Consider the following 21,262-nt stretch of genomic DNA (forward strand, 5'->3'; position numbering starts at 1 on the left):
AGCGCTTTCTAAGGTGATGATTAATTCAAAACACCCATACCATATTAGAGCTTATGCTTATGATTGAGCCCAAGCCTGAAAGAAAAACCTGAATTAAAATTATGATTGTGCCATTATACAATACTCAGTGTACCGCATATTAGGCATGGCAGAAAAACATAAAACAAAACTGATTTAAGATATCTTTGGTACATAATTGTTCTAGCATTTGAGTGTGAACTGTATTATTTTGCATACTGGGTGGACTGGATACCTTACGCTAGGCTCCAAAATGTATATCCATGAGTTAGGGAGAGAGGGCGATGTTGTTGGATTATGCAGGGCGGCTTACAGTTAGCCTACAATTAGTGAGTTTGTATTGTATTGTATTTAATTTTGAATAGCCTAATAATAGGGATCATAATTAATTGGGTGACACATTACCTTTAGCAATACAGAATATCTCACTACCATGCATTTCCATCTCTTCCTCTCTGTCCTTTATTCCTTGCTCGAGCCGCAGATGGGCTGTCAACAGTTTAGTGAAATATGCTTCTTTGCGAAAACATTTTACTTTTGATATTCCTGAACAGATTTCACTTGGTTTCCAAAATTAAGCACTGGTTAGCTGCAGAAACAAGGTTGATGAGCCCATGGCATTCAGAGTTTGGGCGTAATATCACCTGTCGGGCAGCGAGAGCATGCTCCTCAATCAGTGGTTGATGCATGGAGTGAAATAAGTGTTCTTATATTTACTTCACAAAGCACGTGCTCTGCTATAAAACGAAGTAGCCTACAAAACGGACTGGCGGGAAAGCCCGTGGCCTCCATTCGCTACTCTAGCGCATACAGATTACGTATTTTCCCCAGGCCATATTCCTGCCCATGGGCCATTCTAAATCAAAACAAATTTGACATATTAGTAAAGACAAGATTAAATTGAGAATAGTCTGATGGGTGAAAATATTATCATTTGATGGGGGAACAGCTTGCAAATATTTTTTTTGCTACATTCTCAAATCATCAATAGCCTATAGTCACACCATGCAGCCCATATATTTTTTGATTTCAAAGGCATTCTATGGTTTGTATCACTCACAACAAAAGTTGCCAAATAACTCTAAATCTAGCTTACAGGACCTGTTTCAAATGATTGCTTTCATGCTCAACAACTTTACTCGCTCCATAATGGGAAAATATCCTTTCTATTTTATTCAGCTAAGTTCAATTATATTCTTCTTACTGAACTCAGCAAAAAAAGAAACATCCCTTTTTCAGGACCCTGTCTTTCAAAGATAATTCGTAAAAATCCAAATAACTTCACAGATCTTCATTGTAAAGGGTTTAAACACTGTTTCCCATGCTTGTTCAATGAACCATAAACAATTCATGAACATGCACCTGTGGAACGGTCGTTAAGACACTAACAGCTTACAGACGGTAGGCAATTTAGGTCGCAGTTATGAAAACTTAGGACACTAAAGAGGCCTCTTTACTGACTCTGAAAAACACCAAAAGAAAGATGCCCAGGGTCCCTGCTCATCTGCGTGAATGTGCCTTAGGCATGCTGCAAGGAGGCATGAGGACTGCAGATGTAGCCAGGGCAATAAATTGCAATGTCCGTACTGTGAGACGCCTAAGACAGCGATACAGGGAGACAGGACGGACAGCTGATCGTTCTCGCAGTGGCAGAGCACGTGTAACAACACCTGCACAAGATCGGTACATCACACCTGCGGGATAGGTACAGGATGGCAACAACAACTGCCCGAGTTACACCAGGAACGCACAATCCCTCCATCAGTGCTCAGACTGTCCGCAATAGGCTGAGAGGCTGGACTGAGGGCTTGTAGGCCTGTTGTAAGGCAGGTCCTCACCAGGCATCACTGGAAACAACGTCGCCTATGGGCACAAACCCACCATCGCTGGACCAGACAGGACTGGCAAAAAGCGCTCTTCACTGATGAGTCACAGTTTTGTCTCACCAGGGGTGATGGTTGGATTCAAGTTTATTGTCGAAGGAATGAGCGTTACACTGAGGCCTGTACTCTGGAGCGCAATCGATTTGGAGGGTCCGTCATGGTCTGGGGCGGTGTGTCACAGCATCATCGGACTGAGCTTGTTGTCATTGCAGGCAATCTCAATGCTGTGCATTACAGGTAAGACATCCTCCTCACTCATGTGGTACCCTTCCTGCAGGCTCATCCTGACATGACCCTCCAGCATGACAATGCCACCAGCCATACTGCTCGTTCTGTGTGTGATTTCCTGCAAGACAGGTATGTCAGTGTTCTGCCATGGCCAGCGAAGAGCCCGGATCTCAATCCCATTGAGCACCTCTAGGACCTGTTGGATCAGAGGGTGAGGGCTAGGGCCATTCCCCCCATAAATGTCCGGGAACTTGCAGGTGCCTTGGTGGAAGAGTGAGGTAACATCTCACAGCAAGAACTGGCAAATCTTCTGCAATCCATGAGGAGGAGATGCACTACAGTACTTAATGCAGCTGGTGGCCACACCAGATACTGACTGTTACTTTTGATTTTGACCCCCCCCCCCCCCCCCCTTTGTTCATGGACACATTATTCAATTTCTGTTAGTCACATGTCTGTGGAACGTGTTCCGTTTATGTCTCAGTTGTTGAACCTTGTTATGTTCATAGAAATAGTTACACATGTTAGGTTTGCTGGAAATAAACGCAGTTGACAGTGAGAGGACGTTTCTTTTTTTGCTGAGTTTATATATATATATGCATGCTCACATAAAATCTATTGAGTCAAACAAAGTTAAATATCTATATCACAGTATATGCCAAAAGGGGTCACCTTAAATAAACATCAGGCACAATTGAGAAAAGAATAGATAGAAAACAGGCACAACAAAATAACAAAAATGAATAGATAAAACAGTGGTTAATTGACTTTTTTCCCTCACAGTTTCTGCAGTTACTTATGAAAACCATGTCTACATATGTTGAGCAAAAACTGTGATGATACAGTTCTACAAAAAGAAGAACTGTAAGTAAGAAATATTTACTTGTTTTATTGGAGGATTCATTTGCATCATGAGGTCACCTATCAAAAAGCTGTGATCGTCCCGCAATGTAATTTGTCTGTTTTGCTATTAAGATAGTGCCGTCCAAATGTGTGTGTGAGTGCACGTGTGCAGTTTAAAGCAGCAAAGACCAGTTCTGACCCAATTTTGACCCTCCCTTTGTTCAGGGACACATTGTTCCATTTATGTTAGTCACATGTCTGTGGAACTTGTTCAGTTTATGTCTCAGTTGTTGAATCTTGTTATGTTCATACAAATATTTACACATTTTAAGTTTGCTGGAAATAAACGCAGTTGACAGTGAGAGGACATTTATTTTTTTGCTGAGTTTATAAAATCACATAAAATAAAATAATGGCACAGGACTTAGAAGCATATTTTGTCAGCTAAATGAACAAGCCTACAGCCTATGTCATGGAGCATAGCAATATAACATACTGTAGGCCTACAGTAGACAAACTCATATTCTGAAATACATTTTCTTCATATCACGTTTCCATCGGCCTGACTAAAATAAATAATGGCTCTATTGTGATGGTGTATATTAAATTGATTTATTATAATTTTTGTCAATGTAGGATGTTCCAAATGCGCCCATTAGCCGTGTGGAGGCCTGGAGACGCTAAACATGATTGTTGACTAACGGTCAATTACCATGAGACCAACAGTCTTTTGCATGGCAATAACCAGTTGACAAAATGTCATGACTGCCACAGCCATAGTCATAACATGACATTCCCTTTCAGTCAGTCAACTCCAGTACAACATATTATGGGGAAATAGAATCTGGCCCCATGCCGACCCAAAAGGATACTAAGCCCTGCAAGATGCGGCAGTCTGGGTATTGCGCTGCCTAGTGACTTTCCCCTGTCCCAGCTGTAAGCGCACTGGGAGCAGTGACATCAAAGTGATAAAAACTCACAAAAGTGTGTGGTGATGCCCAACTCGCCTCAGCACAAATATCTCCTACAGTCAACCCTTCTGTGACAACAAGCCTCACTCGGTTAAGGTCGTAAGATGTGTCCCGGCAATAGGCTGGCACCCAGTAGACCCAGTGAAAAACTGTTATTATACCCACCAGTCATGGGTGCCGGTGCCACAGAACCTTACAAGGTGCTGTCTGTCCATTTTCCAGCGGGCAAAATATTCTGTCAAAGTGGAATAATTTACATAATTATTCAACCCCCTGAGTCAATACATGTTAGATTCACCTTGCCATAGATTTTCAAGCAAATGTAAGTCAAAACTAACTCGGCATTCACTGTCTTCTTTTGTAAGGAACTCCAGTGTAGATTTGGCCTTGTGTTTTAGGTTATTGTCCTGCTGAAAGGTGAATTCATCTCCCAGTGTCTGTTGGAAAGCAGACTGAACCAGGTTTTACTCTAGGATTTTGCCTGTGCTTAGCTCCATTCTTTTACTTTTTTTTATCTTGAAAAACTCCCCGGTCCATTATGATTACAATCATACCCATATCATGATGCAGCCACCACTATAATTGAAAATATGGGGAGTGGTACTCAGTAATGTGTTGTATTGTATCACCAATTTGTAAGTCGCTCTGGATAAGAGCGTCTGCTAAATGACTAAAATGTAAAATGTAAATGTATTGGATATGCCCCAAACATAACACTTTGTATTCAGGACAAAGAGTTAATTGCTTCGCCACATTTTTTGCAGTATTATTTAAGTGCCTTTTTGCAAACAGGATGCATGATTTGGTTAGTATTACAAAGTTTGGTTAGTATACAAAGTTGTTGATCCATCCTCAGTTTTTTCCTATCACAGCCATTAAACTCTATAACTGTTTTAAAGTCACAATTGGCCTCATGGTGAAATCCCTGAGCTGTTTCCTTCCTCTCCGGCAACTGAGTTAGGAAGGATGCCTGTATCTTTGTAGTGACTGGGTGTATTGATACACCATCCAAATTGTAATGAATAACTTCACCATGTTCAAAGGGATATTCAATGTTGGCTATTTTCCATATTCAATGTCTTTTTTTTTTTTTTAGGTCTATCAATAGGTGCCCTTCTTTGCGAGGCATTGGAAAACCTCCCTGGTCTTTATGGTTGAATCTACGTGTGAAATTCACTGTTCGACTGAGGGACCTTACAGAGATGAGGTAAACATGCAAAAACCTGGTTAATCCTTAAGAGTCTTGACGCACCTGTGAAATAATAAAAATATTCCCCATCTAAATCTGTCAGTTTAAGCTAGAGATATCAGTTTTTGCATGGAATGAGTCTCAATCCATGGCATCCGTCTCTGTTGGCCTTCCACATCTGTGGTGGAGGGTGGCCGAGCTACAGCGGTGTTTCTCAGACCATGAGACAATAAAAAAATCAGTTCTCACAAAAACGTCTGTAGTGTCCAAAGTAATATGTGACTCGTTTCAGAAACTAGGCGTATGTCGCACGTCACTACTTCACAGAAGCGCCATTTAAACAAACTTTTTTTTTAAATCCAAATGCATTTCTTGGCAGAAATGCATTTTCGGAACATGTGAACTTTCATGTGCCTTAATAACAAACCTGTATGCCATCTGTAAATGCAAATACAATTGTTATATTACGAGCCTAGTTGGTTCAGCCACGTAAAAATATGGCAACCTTACCTCTAGCCATGACTGGCTGAGATAATGAGTGGGCTGGACATGCCAAGAGATGAGTTCGGATTGGTCTGCCATGTAGCACGTTTCTGTCTATAACATGAGCTGGTCAGTTTGAAAATCAGTGGTATGATAGCTAAAGAGATGGAGAAAAGTCTGCCATTTGTTTGCAAATATGCAGACATAGTCGAACAGAGAACACACAGAAGGCTGTTGTATGAAACACCTGTCTCCGGATTACATCTTCAAACTAAGGGCAACCATGGCATCCGTGACAGAGAGGGAGAAGCGTCGATCCATGTATATGGGTAAGATAGTCTAGCAAGCTACATTTTCAGATATTACACAATACTAAATTGTCAGAAAGTAGTTTTCTTTTCAAGTTAAAGTGTACTGTTAGCTAGATAGCTAATGTTAGCTGGCTGGCTAGCTAGCTAACGTTACGCGTATGATCTGTGTAGTAATATTATTCGTATCTCAGAGCCATTTGCAGTTATAGCCTAATGTTAGCTAGCTAACATTGAACCTGGTTGGTTAGCTACCTGCAGAGTCATACAGGGTAGTACTACTATGAGTTGGGATTATGGTTTATTGCTTAGCTAGCTAGCTACATGTCTAAACAACTATGCAAGTAACCACTTAAATAGAATGTGCATGATGTCACTACAACAACTGTCGATAGACGTACTGTAGCTGGTAAAGTCGATCTGGCTATCTACTCCGATTTCAGAGCACTCTCTTCAGGTGTGCCAGAGCGCAGAATAACTGACAAATTTACAAACGCTCAACACCCGTTGAATATGGCCGGTGTCAGTAAACATTAAATATTGAATTAATTAATTAATAATTAATTAAAGTAATTAAATTGTTGCCAGCACCTGGTTGCAGTCACCAATGCTCTGGATATCATTTTTAAAAAACTATCTAACCAGCGCTGCTAGGGTGAGTAAAATGGTCAGAGTGAGCTGTTCTCTCATTTGTGTCTGGAAGTAGCTAGCCAACATTAGCTTGGGTGCTTGACTATTGTTGTTCGGTCAGAATGCTCGGATAAACCCTACAGTCGTGGCCAAAAGTTTTGAGAATGACACAAATATTAATTTCCTCAAAATTTGCTGCTTCAGTGTCTTTAGATATTTTTGTCAGATGTTACTATGGAATACTTGCGTCCCACCCTAGTCAACAGCCAGTGGAATCGCGTGGCGCGAAATATAAATACCTCATAAATGCTATAACTTCAATTTCTCAAACATATGACTATTTTAAACCATTTAAAAGAGAAGACTCTCGTTAATCTAACCATATTGTCCGATTTCAAAAAGGCTTTACAGCGAAAGCAAAACATTAGATTATGTCAGGAGAGTACCCTGTCAAAAATAATCACACAGCCATTTTCAAAGCAAGCATTTATGTCACAAAAACCAAAACCACAGCTAAATGCAGCACTAACCTTTGATGATCTTCATCAGATGACACTCCTAGGACATTATGTTATACAATACATGCATGTTTTGTTCAATCAAGTTCATATTTATATCAAAAAACAGCTTTTTACATTAGCATGTGATGTTCAGAACTAGCATACCCACCGCAAACTTCCGGTGAATTTACTAAATTACTCACGATTAACGTTCACAAAATACAGAACAATTATTTTAAGAATTATAGATACAGAACTCCTTTATGCAATCGCGGTGTCAGATTTTAAAATAGCTTTTCGGGGAAAGCACATTTTGCAATATTCTGAGTAGATAGCCCGGCAATCACGGCTAGCTAATTTGACACCCACCAAGTTTGGCCCTCACCAAACTCAGATTTACTATAAGAAAAATTGGATTACCTTTGCTGTTCTTCATCAGAATGCACTCCCAGGACTTCTACTTCAACCACAAATGTTGTTTTGGTTCCAAATAATCCATAGTTATATCCAAATACCGCCGTTTTGTTCATGCGTTCAGGTAACTATCCGAAGGGTGACACGCGAGCGCATTTCGTGACAAGAAAATGCAAAATATTCCATTACCGTACTTCGAAGCATGTCAAACGCTGTTTAAAATCAATTTTTATGCCATTTTTCTCGTAAAATAGCGATAATATTCCAACCAAAAACATGGAGTCGTCTCGTGGACGCGCATCTCCAGTGTCATTGTTCCCTGCCTGACCACTCACAAAAACTCCTGCTGTTTTTCGCCCAGAGACTGCCGAGACTCATTCCACTTTCTGGCGCCTTCTGAGAGCCAATGGAAGCCTTAGAAAATGTCACGATACAGCAGAGATGCTGTATTTTTGATAGAGATGCCACAGAAGGAGAACAAATTGTCAGACAAGGCACTTCCTGTATGGAATCTTCTCAGGTTTTGGCCTGCCATATGAGATCTGTTATACTCACAGACACCATTCAAACAGTTTTAGAAACTTTAGAGTGTTTTCTATCCGAATCTACTAATTATATGCATATTCTCGTTTCTGGGCAAGAGTAGTAACCAGTTTAAATCGGGTAAATTTTTTATCCGGCCGTGCAAATACTGCCCCCTAGCCCCAACAGATTAAATACACAACAAGTAATTGATGGAATTGGAAACAGGTGTGATGGAAGAAAAGACAAAACCAATGGAAAATGAAAAGTGGATCGGCGATGGCTAAAAGGTCGGTGACGTCGACCGCCGAACGCTGCCCGAACAAGGAGAGGGACCAACTTCGGTGGAAGTCGTGACAATATGTGGATTCGCGTGGCGATTAACCACTGTGTCAAAGGCTTTTATTGACAATTACATTAAGTTGATGCAGAGTCAATATTTGCAGTGTTGACCCTTCTTTATCAAGACCTCTGCAATCCGCCCTGGCATGCTGTCAATTAACTTCTGGGCCACATCCTGACTGATGGCAGACCATTCTTGCATAATCAATGCTTGGAGTTTGTCAGAATTTGTGGGTTTTTGTTTGTCCACCCGCCTCTTGAGGATTGTTTCCTGGCCATGGACCCAAAATATCGATGTTTTGTTCCCCGAGCCACTTAGTTATCACTTTTGCCTTATGGCAAGGTGCTCCATCATGCTGGAAAAGGTATTGTTCTTCACCACACTGTTCCTGGATGGTTGGGAGAAGTTCCTCTTGGAGGATGTGTTGGTACCATTCTTTATTCATGGCTGTGTACTTAGGCAAAATTCTGAGTGAGCCCACTCCCTTGGCAGAGAAGCAACCTCACACATGAATGGTCTCAGGATGCTTTACTGTTGGCATGACACAGGACTGATGGTAGTGCTCACCTTGTCTTCTCCGGACAAGCTTTTTTCTGGGTGCCCCAAACAATCGGAAAGGGGATTCATCAGAGAAAATGACTTTACCTCAGTCCTCAGCAGTCCAATCCCTGTACCTTTTGCAGAATATCAGTCTGTCCCTGATGTTTTTCCTGGAGAGAAGTGGCTTCTTTGCTGCCCTTCTTGACACTGGGCCATCCTTCAAAAGTCTTCACCTCACTGTGTGTACAGATGCACTCACACCTGCCTGCTGCCATTCCTGAGCAAGCTCTGTACTGGTGGTGCCCCGATCCCGCAGCTGAATCAACTTTAGGAGAAGGTCCTGGCGCTTGCTGGACTTTCTTGGGCATCCTGAAGCCTTCTTTACAACAATTGAACTGCTCTCCTTGAAGTTCTTGATGATACAATAAATTATTGATTTAGGTGCAATCTTACTGGCAGCAATATCCTTGCCTGTGAAACCCTTTTTGTGCAAAGCAATGATGGCAGTATGTGTTTCCTTGCAGGTAACTATGATTGACAGAGGAGGAACAATGATTCCAAGCACCACCCTCCTTTTGAAGCTTCCAGTCTGTTATTCAAACTCAATCAGCATGACAGAGTGATCTCCAACCTTGTCCTCATCAACACTCACACCTTTTTTGGGATTCAGTTCATTTGCATGGCAAAGAGGGACTTGCAATTAATTGCAATTCATCTGATCATTCTTCATAACATTCTGGAGTATATGCAAATTGCCATCATACAAACTGAGGCAGCAGACTTTGAAAATTAATATTTGTGTCATTCTCAAAACTTTTGGCCACGACTGTACTCCTCGGCCAGAGCATCCAGTGTGCGCTCTGAACGCTTAGAGAGCGAAATGTTCTGATTTTTCAAGCTAGCATTTTTCAAGCTAGCATATAATGTCACAAAAACCCAGAAGACAGCTAAATGCAGCACTAACCTTTGATGATCTTCATCAGATGACACACCTAGGACATTATGTTATAATGATGGTGTGGGAGTCGTGCCTGGCCATGCAGTCATGAGTGAACAGGGAGTACAGGAGGGGACTGAGCACGCACCCCTGAGGAACTGATGCTCTCATGCATGCTTCAGTGTTGCTTGCCTCGAAGCAAGCACAGAAGAGGAGGGAGTTGGGACGGTTTTATGACTTAACAGCCGGTCATAAATAGTTTGTAGAGACTCTCCCTCTGGCTCCCTAGTGTGGGAAGACTAAAATCTCTTTGTTACAGAGAGACTTTTGCCGCCAAAACCTTTTCTCTCTAAGAGAATGAACTTTGGATCAGTAGTCATAAGATAGGAATGTTAAGAATGGTCCGGGGGATCTAAAGAATAATCCTGTGACATTGTTTATTATTTTGTGATGTGATTAAGGATGGTATAACAAAGTAACTAAGTTAGGAAGGAAAGAAGTTAGGAAGGAAACATCTGTCAAGTTTACATCTAAATGTTGAATAAAATAAATGATTAAGTGTCACGCCCTGGCCATAGTGAGGGTTTTGTTCTCTATTTTGGTTAGGCCAGGGTGTGACTAGGGTGGGCATTCTATGTCCTTTTTTCTATGTTTTGGTATTTCTTTGTTTTGGCCGGGTATGGTTCTCAATCAGGGACAGCTGTCTATCGTTGTCTCTGGTTGGGAACCATACTTAGGTAGCCTTTTCCCACAGGGTTGGTGTGGGTAGTTGTTTTCTGTTTGGTGTGTTCACCTGACAGAGCTGTTGCGTTTTGTTCCACTTTGGGTTTATTTTCAGTGTTCAAGTTATAATAAACATCATGAACACGTACCACGCTGCGCTTTGGTCTACTCCTTCTTCCACAGACGACCGTTACATTAAGTATGAGAGTATTTTTGAAAAGATTTAGTTTTCTAATGAGATAATTGTTTTTCATATAAGCTTTGCACAGTCAGTAGCCACGCCCAAGTGAACTCAGAGTTTGTGTCAGCATGATGGAACGCCCACTTTGGCCAGAGTGCGTAGGAGAGTTTACAGTCATTTGGTGATTTTCAGTAACCTATACTGTTCTCTTTGAAGTAGAAGAAGAATCGATATAAGTTTAAATATTAGACATGTGTAAGCAGAATGAAGGCTGAGCCCATGTGAGTGTACAAAGCTGGATCAACATCGAGTCAGCTATGTAAAAAACAGAACGTAAGCAGAATCTGTGTGGATGAGGCAAGGTAGACCAACAAGACGTGACTGGTCTGGGCCATATCTGATCTTGTGAAGGCTACTGGACATGCACATGGGTTAATCATACATAGACAACATCGGCCTGAACTTGTGAAGACCTTTGGACAGGAACATTAGATAATCAGCCATAAGCACCAGCAGGAGTGTGCATGTCACGCCATCAACAGAATCTATGCCCCAATGTCTGAGCCAATGGTAAATAAGTAAGACAACAAGATTCGTAAAGTGGAGTGACGATGTTATGTAAGGGTAAGACTGTATAAAAGACAAGTACAAAGAATGAATAGTCAGTTCTTCCATGGAATTGCTCGGCTTTGTTACTGTTTGTAATAAAGTGTAATTTAATTCACAAGTTCCGCTTTGGTGAAATATTTGATTAAATATTTTCCACAACATGTGCTTAAAAGGACTCGCTAAGAATGAACATATCAGACCAGCCTGACGGATGGCGTGAGCTGAGGGTTACGAAATGGTTTAAACTCTATAGGCCAGCCTGACAGACATTGTGAGCTGAACATTACAAAATGGTTTAAACTACTGACCAGCCGACGTACAGCGCGAGCTGAATGAGAATCCCCACAGACAACCATTGGTACATCTGAAGTATCTGTCTAACAAACACACCACTACCATAGAAGCTCTAAAAAGAAGAAGGACATAGTGACCTTTGGTGGACAACCTGAGTCTTACATCGAGCCACGACCAATAGATGGATCGAATGGTCTCAACAGATAGACGATGATCAGGGACAGCTATGCGTAAGTATATCTTGCATTTCTAATAGTGATTCATATGTTGATGATGTAAAGAATATTTGCTGGTCTGTGGTGTGTAATGAGGAGCAATCAGACGCTGCACTTGACGCATTTATGAAACTACTTATTCCAGTTACTAATAAGCACGCACCCATTAAGAAAATGACTGTAAAAACTGTTAAATCCCCTTGGATTGATGAGGAATTGAAAAATGTTATGGTTGAGAGGGATCAAGCAAAAGGTATTGCAATTAAGTGTGGCAGCCCAACTGATTTGGCAAACGTACTGCATATATTAAGAAATCATGTGACTAAACTAAATAAAAAGAAAAAGAAACTACACTAGGAAATAAAGATACATGACATAAAGAATGATAGTAAAAAGCTTTGGGGCACCTTAAATTACATTTTGGGGGAAAAAATCCAACTCGCCTCCTTCATTCATTGAATCAGGTGGCTCATTCATCACAAAGCCCACTGATATTGCAAACTACTTTAATTACTTTTTCATTGGCAAGATAAGCAAACTTAGGGATGACATGCCAGCAACAAACGCTGACACTACACATCCAAGCATATCGGACCAAATTATGAAAGACAAGAAGTGTACTTTTGAATTCCGTAAAGTCAGTGTGGAAGAGGTGAAAAGACTATTGTTGTCTATCAACAATGACAAGCCACCGGGGTCTGACAATCTGGATGGAAAATTACTGAGGATAATAGCAGACGATTTTGCCGCTCCTATTTGCCACATCTTCAATTTAAGCTTACTAGAGAGCGTGTGCCCTCAGGCCTGGAGGGAAGCTAAAGTCATTCCGCTAACCAAGAATAGTAAAGCCCCCTTTACTGGCTCAAATAGCCGACCAATCAGCCTGTTACCAACCCTTTGTAAACTTCTGGAAAAAACGGTGTTTGACCAGATACAATGCTATTTCACAGTAAACAAATTGACAACAGAATTTCAGCATGATTATGTAGGGAAGGACACTCAACAAGCACACCACTTACACAAATGACGGATGATTGGCTGAGAGAAATTGATGATAAAGTGATTGTGGGGTCTTGTTAGACTTCAGTGCAGCTCTTGACATTATCGATCATAGTCTGCTGCTGGAAAAACGTATGTGTTATGGCTTTACACCCCCTGCTATAATGTGGATAAAGAGTTACTTGTCTAACAGAACACAGTGGGTGTTCTTTAAAATGGAAGCCTCTCAAATATAATCCAGTTAGAATCAGAAATTCCCCAGGGTAGCTGTTTAGTCCCCTTGCTTTTTTCAAATTTTACTAACGACATGCCACTGACTTTGAGTAAAGCCTGAATGTCTATGTATGCAGATGACTCAACACTATACACGTCAACTACTACAGCGACTGAAATGACTGCAACACTCAACAAAGAGCTGCAGTTCGTTTCAGAGTGGGTGGCAAGGAATAAGATAGCCCTAAATATTTCTAAAACTAAAAGCATTGTATCTGGAACAAAACACTGACTAAACCCTAAACCTCAACTAAATATTGTAATAAATATTGTGGAGATTGAGCAAGTTGAGATGACTAAACTGCTTGGAGAAACCCTAGATTGTAAACTGTCATGGTCAAATCATATTGATAGAGCAGTAGATAAGATGGGGAGAAGTCTGTCTATAATAAAGAGATGCTCTGCCTTCTTAACAACACTATCAACAAGGCAGGTCCTACAGGTCCTAGTTTTGTCGCACCTTGACTACTGTTCAGTCTTGTGGTCAGGTGCCACAAAAAAGGACTTAGGAAAATTGCAATTGGCTCAGAACAGGGCAGCACGGCTGGGCCTTGGATGTACACAGAGAGCTAATATTAATAATATGCATGTCAATCTCTCCTGGCTGAAAGTGGAGGAGAAATTGACTTCATCACCACTTTTATTTATGAGCGGTATTGACATGTTGAATGCACCAAGCTGTCTGTCTAAACTACTGGCACACAGCTCGGACACCCATGCATACCCCACAAGACATGCCACAAGAGGTCTCTTCACAGTCACCAAGTCCAGAACAGACTATGGGAGGCACACAGTACTACATAGAGCCATGACTACATGGAACTCCATTCCACATCAAGTACCTGAAGCAAGCAGTAAAATTAGATTTAAAAAACGGATGAAAAAAAACACCTTATGGAACAGCGGGGACGTGAAGCAACACAAACATAGACACACACACGATAACATACGCACTATACATACAAATGGATTTAGTACTGTAGATACAGTTGAAGTCACCTTAGCCAAATACATTTAAACTCCGTTTTTCCCAATTCCTGACATTTAATCCTAGTAAAAATTCCCTGTCTTAGGTTAGTTAGGATCACCACTTTATTTTAAGAATGTGAGATGTCAGAATAATAGTAGAGAGAATTATTTATTTCAGCTTTTTTTTCTTTCATCACATTCCCAGTAGGTCAGAAATGTACATAAACTCAATTTGTATTTGGAAGCATTGCCTTTAAATTGTTTAACTTGGGTCAAACGTTTCGGGTATCCTTCCACAAGCTTCCCACAATAAGTTGGGTGAATTTTGGCCCATTCTTCCTGACAGAGCTAGTGTAACTGAGTCAGGTTTGTAGGCCTCCTTGCTCGCACACGTTTTCAGTTCTGCCCACACATTTTCTATAGTACTGAGGTCAAGGCTTTGTGATGGCCACTCCAATACCTTGACTTTGTTGTCCTTAAGCCATTTTACCACAACTTTGGAAGTATGCTTGGGGCCAATGTCCATTTGGAAGACCCATTTGCGACCTAGCTTTAACTTCCTGACTGATGTCTTGAGATGTTGCTTCAATACATCCACAGAATTTTCCTGCCTCATGATGCCATCTATTTTGTGACGTGCACCAGTCCCTCCTGCAGCAAAGCACCCCCACAAAATGATGTTGCCACCCCCGTGCTTCACGGTTGGGATGGTGTTCTTCAGCTTGCAAGCCTCCCCCACTTTCCTCCAAACATAACGATGGTCATTATGGCCAAACAGTTCTATTTTTGTTTCATCAGACCAGAGGACATTTCTCCAAAAAGTACAATCTTTGTCCCCATGTGCAGTTGCAAACTGTAGTCTGGCTTTTTATGGCGGTTTTAGAGCAGTGGCTTCTTCCTTGCTGAGTGGCCTTTCAGGTTATGTCGATATAGGACTCGTTTTACTGTGGATATAGATACTTTTGTACCTGTTTCCTCCAGCATCTTCACAAGGTCCTTTGCTGTTTTTCTGGGATTGATTTGCACTTTTCGCACCAAAGTACGTTCATCTCTAGGAGACAGAATGCGTCTCCTTCCTGAGTGGAATGATGGCTGCATGGTCCCATGGTGTTTAAACTTGCGTACTATTGTTTGTACAGATGAACGTGGTACCTTCAGGCATTTGGAAATTGCTCCCAAGGATGAACCAGACTTGTGAAGGTCTACAATCTTTTTTCTGAGGTCTTGGCTGATTTCTTTAGATTTTCCTATGATGTCAAGAAAAGAGGCATTGAGTTTAAAGGTATGCCTTGAAATACATCCATAGGTACACCTCCAATTAGCATATCAGAAGCTTCTAAAGCCATGCCATCATTTTCTGGAATTTTCTAAGCTGTTTAAAGGCACAGTCAAGATAGTGTATATAAACTTCTGACCCACTGGAATTATGATCTGTCTGTAAACAATTGTTGGAAAAATGACTTGTGTCATGCATAAAGGAGATGTCCTAACCGACTTGCCAAAACTATAGTTTGTTAACAAGAAATTTGTGGAGTTGTCGAACGAATTCTAATGACTCCAACCTAAGTGTATTTAAACTTCCGACTTCAACTGTATGTCTATCCACAGTTGTCGTAGTGACATCATGAACATTCTATTGAAGTGGTTACTTGCATAGTTGTTCAGACATGTAGCTAGCTAGCTAAACAATAAACCTTAATCGCAACTCATAATATTACTACCCTGCATGAATCTGCAGGTAGCTAACCAACCAGGTTCAATGTTAGCCAGCTAACATTAGGCTATAACTAGCAATGCAAATGGCTCTGAGACACGAATAATATTACTACACAGATCATACGCATAACGTTAGCTAGCTAGCTAACAGTACACTTTAACTTGAAAAGAAAACTACTTTCTGACAATTTACTATCGTGTAATATCTGAAAATGTAGCTTGCTAGACTATCTTACCCGCATACATGGATCGACGCTTCTCCCTCTCTGTCACAGATGCAATGGTTGTCCTTAGTTGGAAGATGTAATCCGGAGACAGGTGTTTCATACAACAGCCTTCTGTGTGTTCTCTGTTCGACTCTGTCTGCATATTTGCAATCAAACGGCAGACTTGTCTCCATATCTTTAGCTATCATACCACTGATTTTCAAAACTCGGTCCTCCAGTAAGTGGAGAGCTTGATATCGTGATATTGTGAGCTTGATAGCGTGATATCTTTTTAAAAAACCTACACATACTGACCAGCTCATGTTATAGACAGAAACGTGCTACATGGCAGACCAATCCGAACTCATCTCTCGGCATTTCCAGCTCACTCATTAGGTTGCCGTCTTTTTCCATTGCTGAACCAACTAGGCTCGTAATATAACAATTGTATTCGTATTTACAGATGGCATACAGGTTTGTTATTAAGGCACATGAAAGTTCACATGTTCCGGAAATGCATTTTGATGTAAAAAATAAAGTTTCAGTTTAAATGGCGCTTCTGTGAAGTATTGACGTGCGACATACGCCTAGTTTCTGAAACGAGTCACATATTAGTTTGGACGCTACAGACGTTTTTGTGAGAACTGATTTTTGTATTGTCTCATGGTCTGAGAAACACCGCTGTAGCTCGGCCACCCTCCACCACAGATGTGGAAGGCCAACAGAGACGGATGCCATGGATTGAGACTCATTCCATGCAAAAACAGATATCTCTAGCTTAAACTGACAGATTTAGATGGGGAATATTTTTATTATTTCACAGGTGCGTCAAGACTCTTAAGGATTATCCAGGTTTTTGCATGATTACCTCATCTCTGTAAGGTCCCTCAGTCGAGCAGTGAATTTCATACGCAGATTCAACCATAAAGACCAGGGAGGTTTTTCAATGCCTCGCAAAGAAGGGCATCTATTGATAGACTGTAAAAACATTTTTTTTAAAGCAGACATTGAATGAGAGGAAGGAAACAGCTCAGGGATTTTACCATGAGGCCAATGGTGACTTTAAAACAGTTATAGAGTTTAATGGCTGTGATAGGAAAAAACTGAGGATGGATCAATAACATTGTAGTTACTCCACAATACTAACCAAATTATGCATCCTCATGCATCCGAAATTATAGTTTGTTAACAAGAAATGTGTGAAGTGGTTGAAAAACGAGTTTGAGTGACTCCAACCTAAGTGTTTGTAAACTTCCGACTTCAACTGTATCTATATATCTTTAGAGTTTAAGTTGTTGGTGCCCCAAATTCCTAATGAGTTAATTGTTACATGACTAATTTAAATCGATTAACAATTGAACTAAGTTAGTTGATAAAATAAATAAGTCAGCAGATTAATGATAGTCACGTCACGACAGCACCTCGTGGCTCTGCTTCCCTTTGTACCTATAATATTATGCAAACCCTGCCACATCCGATGAGCATCGGAGCCAGTGTAGTACAATTCAATCTTAGTCCTGTATTGACGCTTTCTCTGTTTGATGGTTCATTGGAGGCCATAGCGAGATTTCCGGGTTAGAGTCCTGCTCCTTGAAAGCGACAGCTCTATCCTTTAGCTCAGTGCGGATGTTGCCTGTAATCCATGGCTTCTGTTTGGGGTATGTACGTACAGTCACTGTGGGGATGACATCATCAATGTGTTATTCAATGTGTTTCTATGGGCTAAAGTAGTAAAGGACAAATTCAATGTTTTATGAAATAATTAAAATAATTAATACGTAAAGGTGTCCTACAATTCAAAATCAATTAGCTAAATGATCCATGGTATGACCATCTTAAAACAATTCCATATGTTAGCTTAGTAGACCCCCGAATACTTATTTACTCAAGACATTTCAGCTTTTCATTTTCATTTTATTTTCACTTTGACATGGGGTATAGTGGGTAGGCCAGTGACAAATATTTTCTATGTAATCCATTTAAAAAAAACACAACAAAATGTGGAAAAAGTCAAGGGGTGTGAATAATTTCTTAAGGCACTGCACCCCTTGAACACCATGGAACGGGGGTTAACAGAGGGCGCATTAAACATGGACAAGCTTCCAAACTAAGTTGTGCTTAGTTTTGAGACTGTATGAAGCCCAGCCCTTATGGACATAGGGGGCTCTGGCAATGGCTGACGTATCACCCCGTTTGTCCATAACCTAACATGGGGGCACTGATGTCACAGTGATGTTTTTGTGGAGGGGCCCACCGGTGCTAAGGCCCCTCACTCCGGAGGTCAGAAGCTGCTTCCTCATTGGAGGTGCCCGCAAGCCCCGCTTCCTCCATTTCCTTCAAATCCAGAAATTGGAAATTGGAATACGATTGCCATAACGCAAGAGGAAATTTAGCAAGCTTAATTTGCCGGAAGTTATGCATGCTAGTCAACATTAGCCATGATGAGGCTTCTAGTCTAAATTAGGCTAGCTAGCCTCTTTGACTGCAGCACGGTCCGTTGATATTTATAATAACCAAGCGACTTAATGCTAGCTATGTATACCAAACAAGAGATCTACCCAAGCAATTCCACCATTAGGAAGCCTGAATAGCTAGCCCTAATCTGCGAGTTAGCTAACCTGGCTAGCACGCTATGCAGCGCTTGTTAGCTAGATTGGTTTTGAAAGTTTACTTTGGACCGTAACCGACAACAGAGCACACAGGAGCCGGAAGACATTCGACTTGACCAATGACCCAATCCATCTCCACGTCCCTCAGCTCAAACTCAGCTGAGGTACGGGCACCGAGGAGAGGAGTCACCATCAGACACACCAAGCCCTCTAAAGAATGTTACACAATTGTCAAGAGAACCTGCGCCGTGGACTAATAGAGGAACAGTGCCCGCCATCTGCTAATCTCGCACACGAACTGATTCAAGTGAGGGCAGCGTGAGCATGCACTGAGCCCGATAAATACAAAACAACAAACCTGAGTATCTTTTAACTCATTGGGGCTTGGTCGCGAACCTGGCTTCTTAGACTTCATTGTTTTGGTCGCGTTAGCCATTTTACTTATTGCTATAGCCAGGTCAAGCTATCTGACGAATAATTAATTGTTCATCATTAGGAAATTTATGAGAAGTTTTCCGCACCTAGCGTCCAAAGGGTGAGCACGCTCTACCACTAAAGGACAGTTCAGTTGGCACAATGTAAGACAAATTGTTGCAAATTGTTTGTTTTAGTAGCATGAATCGTTCCTGAGGTTAAGAGCGGAATAATTGAAGGAATGAATCCGATCCTCAAGCTTATCACCTGTGGAAGGCGGGGTTTCCAACGAGGCGCGGATTTCATTGGCTTTGCCAGGCGTGATTTTAGATCCTTCGACCCAAGTCGCGAGAGTGCAACTCCCCATAGTATGTTGTACCTAAGTTGACTGACTGAAAGGGAACTGGAATCTGAGCACAGCTTGCGTTTGTTTGGAGAGTGACTGCCTTGTTGTGGGAGGTGGCGTTGACTGACCATTATGGGAGACAGTGTGCAGGAAGGAGTCATCCACCAGGAGGCAGTGTCCCTCTGACCAGCACTGAGGCTCTCCTCCCACTACCAGCTCACACTGAGGTGGGGTCTGCACTCCTAAAAAGTGGTGGTGTCAAAAGGATAGATTAATGGAATTATATAATTACACTGATTTGCATTGTATACAGCAGACCTGACTTACATATTAACACTTTGTTAACAAACAGTGGAGTAAAAAAAATGAATTATTTGGGTTATGATGGAGTTAGATAGTTGTACTAAACTCATGAGGCATTTATCAAACAATATATCATTAATTTCAATGATCGTTAATATTAGACTGCACATTTAATGGACAAAATCATGCACAGAGAGCATGTAAGCAAAACTTTGTCAAGAACCATACTGAGACCCAATGATATGTGGGCTGGAATATGTCAGTCTCACTCACCGAGGTGGCAGCGTAGGCGAGTATTGGTGGGGCCATACGCTCCCCCTAGTGTGGTCCCAGGCCCTAGCAGCCAGAACCCGGCGGCCCCCAGGGAGTTGCTACTTATGAAGGTGCGCAAGGAGAGAAGAGTGCGGTAGGTGCAGGGACAGGAGCGGCAGTTCCCTGCTACACACACACCTGCGCTGTACAAGGGGAACACGGCTTGGCCCTGAGAGAGACACATAAACCTGTTACACATAAACCTGCCTTGTCACACAAACAACTGTGTTAAATAAATGTTACACACACCAATGCACCATACAAACACAGCTTTTTCAAACCCATGTACCCACACGTGTTTGTATTGTGTGTTTTGAACTGCTGCACTGCAAGCACGTTAGCACTTATTTTATGTATGACAATTTTATAGTTCTGATAATGTTGCCTCAATGCTTTTCCACTATACAAATAAGGAGAACGTAGCCATGTGGCTTTTGTAGGCTGGTATTTAGTTTAATAATTACATTTGAGTGTCATTATTTGTATCATCGATAGAGCCTAGGGGAGAGTGGGGTAAGTTGAGCCAAAGGGGTATGTTTCTGAAAGATTTGACCAAATATTTAAGAAGAGGTCATCATTTCATTGAGTCTATGAAGGAAGAAACCACATGGAAAAAGTGGTAAGGAAGTTAGGTCCAAAAAACATTAAGTCATTCATTAAGTCAAATTAATGTATTGTGGTAGAGGTTTCATGATACTTGTCTTTAAGCCAAAGTAGTTCATTTTAAGAATGTTCTATACCTCAGTTGGGGTCTCTGTAAGTATCAATATGAGGTCCTAAACCTAGCATGAAAGTGCATCATTCTAGCTCAGTGGGCTAATATAGTCAAAATGTTTGTATTCGGGCAAGTTGTGGCAATCGGAGGAGTTGAGATGGGACTTCGAATACCAGAGGGACAGGCTAATGGCTACTGGCAAGCAGATTGTCCTTTCCGGCCCTATCCCAACATAAGATCGTGGAGTTGATCGCTTCTCCCGGCTATTTGCACTGGACTCATGGATGAAATCGAACTCTGACCTGAAAAAGTGTTGGATTTTATCGACAACTTTGATTTATTTTGTGAGCAACCTCAGTTCTCAAAAACGGAAGGCCTGAATAGAAGAGGAGCTAGAATGCTGAGTTCTAATATTGCAAATATACTAAACAAGTGATGGGATTTCAGTCCTGGCCCTCAACAGCTAACCCTCATTTATTCTTGTATCTTACACCATTTCAAGCCAGACCTACAGTATTTTTAAACAAGGGGTTACCTACTGAACATAGCATGTTTGTGCTAGAGACTGA

The 21,262-nt window shown here is 41.3% G+C and overlaps 2 protein-coding genes across 2 annotated transcripts in view; one reads left to right on the forward strand and one right to left on the reverse strand.

Moving 5' to 3' along the window:
- The window catches only part of LOC106600644 (aspartate beta-hydroxylase domain-containing protein 1), a 28,890-nt gene extending 8,370 nt beyond the window's left edge, over nucleotides 1-20,520 (reverse strand). The window contains exons 1-2 of the mRNA XM_014192148.3: nucleotides 19,940-20,520; nucleotides 19,492-19,605 (exon numbers count right to left, since the gene is read on the reverse strand). Of these exons, the coding sequence (XP_014047623.2) occupies nucleotides 19,492-19,605; nucleotides 19,940-20,177 (352 nt within the window). The 5' untranslated portion in view covers nucleotides 20,178-20,520. The remainder of the gene's footprint in view (nucleotides 1-19,491; nucleotides 19,606-19,939) is intronic.
- sez6l2 (seizure related 6 homolog (mouse)-like 2) overlaps nucleotides 11,411-21,262 on the forward strand; it is a 164,252-nt gene continuing 154,400 nt past the window's right edge. Inside the window, exon 1 of the mRNA XM_045714905.2 lies at nucleotides 11,411-11,846. The gene's annotated coding sequence lies outside the window, so the exon portion shown is untranslated. The remainder of the gene's footprint in view (nucleotides 11,847-21,262) is intronic.

Source organism: Salmo salar, chromosome 03 (genome assembly GCF_965601325.2).
Source record: "Salmo salar chromosome 03, fSalSal1, whole genome shotgun sequence".
Lineage (NCBI taxonomy): Eukaryota > Metazoa > Chordata > Actinopteri > Salmoniformes > Salmonidae > Salmo > Salmo salar.